The sequence below is a fragment of the Branchiostoma floridae genome, chromosome 1 (genome assembly GCF_000003815.2).
Source record: "Branchiostoma floridae strain S238N-H82 chromosome 1, Bfl_VNyyK, whole genome shotgun sequence".
NCBI lineage: Eukaryota > Metazoa > Chordata > Leptocardii > Amphioxiformes > Branchiostomatidae > Branchiostoma > Branchiostoma floridae.
The window spans coordinates 17,274,843-17,278,283 of NC_049979.1; the positions used below are offsets into that span (position 1 = coordinate 17,274,843).

General features: G+C 43.7%; 1 protein-coding gene and 1 long non-coding RNA gene across 2 annotated transcripts in view; one reads left to right on the plus strand and one right to left on the minus strand.

Annotated features, from left to right (window-relative positions):
* The window catches only part of LOC118429551 (organic solute transporter subunit alpha-like), a 7,618-nt gene extending 4,560 nt beyond the window's left edge, over positions 1-3,058 (minus strand). The window contains exon 1 of the mRNA XM_035840080.1: positions 2,740-3,058. Coding sequence (XP_035695973.1) covers positions 2,740-2,788 — 49 coding nt within the window. The 5' untranslated portion in view covers positions 2,789-3,058. The remainder of the gene's footprint in view (positions 1-2,739) is intronic.
* The window catches only part of LOC118429575, a 7,739-nt gene continuing 4,959 nt past the window's right edge, over positions 662-3,441 (plus strand). Inside the window, exon 1 of the long non-coding RNA XR_004832748.1 lies at positions 662-803. This is a non-coding gene — a long non-coding RNA (uncharacterized LOC118429575). The remainder of the gene's footprint in view (positions 804-3,441) is intronic.

Sequence of the window (3,441 nt, forward strand, 5' to 3'; positions counted from 1 at the left end):
GCTTAATTGCACGGCCTATTTGCCAGTGAATTTCGTGCAATTATCCGACTGGTGCAATAATGCGAAGTTATCTTGCTGGACCGCACTGTTTTGGGATTTTAGGATTCCGTGCAGTAAACAGTAGTGTGCGTTTATCCGGTGTGCAATTAACTGGCTTCTACTGTACATGTACCAGGGGGTGAGTAACACGTTAACTTGCTTTCATATCTTGTCTTGTAAACATCAATTTCAAATTATAATTTTTTTTAGGAATTATCACCAATTAATTTACAAAACTGTATAGTCCTCATTTCACAGATTTCGAATCTCATTGACTAAGGTTGTCTTGACTAAGGTCCAAGTTACAAACCCTAGACCACATCAACATCTCATGGCGTCTATAGATCTGACACAAGTCACAGGTCAAGCCAACATATAACTAAAAGTTAACTTCTGGGCATTACTTGAGTCAGGAGTGTGTGTGAACGATTAAAGGCGATTTATTGTTGGTTATGCACTAGTTCCCGTCCAACAGGCCATTTGTAGCGCTTTATATAACACAGGTGCCCGTTGTTTGGGACTAGGCGATGTAGTAGTGTGAGAGAGCCATGGTAAAAAAATAAACACACGCTGTTGTTTATGGATACCCCGCTGTGGTCGGCATCTTCATGGACCCAGTGCCTCTGGTGACTGATCCCCCGCTGTTTTCTCCTTCTCTCTCGCCGCCAGCCCAAATTGTTCGGTACCGTCATTACATTGCGGTACCTGGGCACTTCATCACCTGCCAGAAGTGCCCCCTGGGTGCACATGTCCGGTCAACACAGGTAATTCACCTGGTGGGCGGGGGCGTTGTTGCAGTATGACGTCTGCAAGGAAAATTCTCGCCAGACTATTTACTAGAGCGCACTGTAGGAATTGCGTCCGTAAGCAAATGGTACCGGAGTCACGGTCAAGCGCAATCACTGATTGGTAGTTGGTGTTTAAAGTAGAAACCATAAACTGTAAGTCCTTATCTTGAAGTGGCATTAAATCTGCCAAGCAATTAAGCCCCGAACTGTCAGAGAGCAGTCCATAATTTACTGAAAAGTGCTCCAGATGAGTGATTTGCCGACACTTCGCCAGCAGTATGTGGTGCAATCTTGTTTGGGCTATAAACATTGAATGTAACGTGTGAGTAACATGAATTGCTTCAGGATTCGGCCTTCAATTCACCTTGTACATGTTCTACATGTTGCGTAGCTATAGTAGTTCGAAAAACATCGCATCGGGCATCGCAGTTTGGTATGCTGCAATCGTCGTAAATACTCATTTAGAAATTTGATACAGCATCTGTTTACCCTTAAGGGGCAACCATCAAAATACCGAGCTGCCCACTGACACCACAGTAATGGGCTGACCAGATTTAGCAGATGGAGTTTGGAGTAGAAAGAAGCCTCATGCCATGCATGTGTTTCTACATTTCAATGTTATGACCGTCTATTGCTTCTGAAAGTGAAGGTTGTATTGTTATGAAAGCATGAGAGCGAAAGACATCCTGATCTCATGCAACTGCAGTGAATGAGTGATAGCCTCACGGCAGTGTTCTCACCTTCCCTATCTAAAAGCTAGAGTCACCTATAATGAGTAGGGGGAAATGATACAACCACAAAAGAGAAACAAGTTTTGTAACTGCCCCTTGTGGACTTTCTTCGCTACAGTTCAACATCTTGGCAGCATTTGCAGTACTAGTTACACAAACGTGGTCTTCCAAAATGGCGAAGTTTTGGAACTAAAAAGATCTGAAATCCTGCCTCCAATAAAAGATTTCAAATGCTAGCATTAGTAGCATAACAATATCATTTTAACGAGACATACTGAGCTATTTTAAACAGCAGGGATGAAATGTCTATTACGCCATCAAACAAACATTTGTTGCCCTTTGTTGGATAGTCGTCAAACATCAGATCAATACGCCACAACACATCTTCCCAACTTCACGATCGACAAGTATAATATCGTCTGCGGTCGGTCCTTTTCCATCAACCACTTGCACATAGCGGCTACTGGTGTTTGTAGTAAGCTTTCCGAAAGGCTTTCGCTAAATTTATCTCGGGTATCTAATCATTAACAAATAGTACAGTCCATGTAAATTAGTGTAAATTAATACAGTGTATCCATGCCATCTGCCAGACTGGTTTCCCAAGCGTAGATTGGATGATAAATATGTGAAACATGTACATGTATGACCTCCATTAGAGAGAGAACCTAGAGAGGCTCCGAACAAGATTAGCTTCCATAGGAGAACCTCCTATATTGTCCATGTGGCCTAGGGTTATCATTTGTGAAGTGTACACGTACATACAATCACACCATATGTCAGTGACACGGTTGTAGTTTGCACGCTGTCGGCGGTCCAAAGGTCGAGCAAAGAACGTCTAACATATAACAGTGAAGTTAAATACCCGGCGAAAGTTTGTACACAGAGAAAACTGACATGGCGACTGGCAAGAGAAAGCTTCTTGTCGTAATTTCAACAAGCTGTCGGTAAAACTCACTCTACACATATGGCTAGTATGTTGAAGAGATTAGGGATGAAACCGACTAGCACTGCATAAAATGCTGGACGCCTGTGTCTTACTCTAAACACAGATCGTAAATTTTGAACAAATTCACCGATTAAACCATGTACAACGTGCCAGGGGTTTCGTCACACAGGCTAGGTCGGAGAGAAGATAAAAACAAACAAACCCTAGGCTGAACGAAAACAAAGAGGCAACCTACGTTGCAAATATTCTGCCGCTTGTGGAGTTTCTTCGCTGCAATTCGACATCTTGGCAGCATTTGCAGTACTAGTTACACCAACTTGGTCTATGAAATGGCGAAGTTGTTAGGAGTAGACCCACGGTAGACTCACGGTACACTGTGAAGGAATGAACCACAGACCAGTGGCACTTCGGCGCCGGAAATGTGCTGATGTGGGGTGATTGGGGGATCCAGCTAACGCCGGCTGTGGGCGGAAATGGACTGTTCTTCGTCACAAGTCGTAAATTGTTCTCGCGCGCAGAGCTCCGTCCTGACGTTTACGACCTGACTGACAAGGCACACATGGGGCTCCCCTGGCACGTGTGTTGTAGCAATGGTGAGATGGACTAGTCTCCAAGCAAACGTGTCAGCTTGGTGACGAAAGATATGAATTTGTCCAAATATAGGGATAAATAAGTTGCCATGAGAGTTCAGTCAGTCTTTTGCAGTCTATCCACCAGCTCACCCCTAAGCCAATGAGACATTTATTCCTATTACTTGGTCAAAGTACGCTATTACTTCTCGGACAGGTGGGAGTCTGATAAAGACCACTAAACTTACACTACTACAACTCTCGATTACTTCACTGTCGAACAACTGACAGGTAAATCATTGAGGCTCTTTTGTATTTCTTTTCCCATTTTGCCCTAGCCTGGTATCCAGCCGTAATATAGCTCCCGA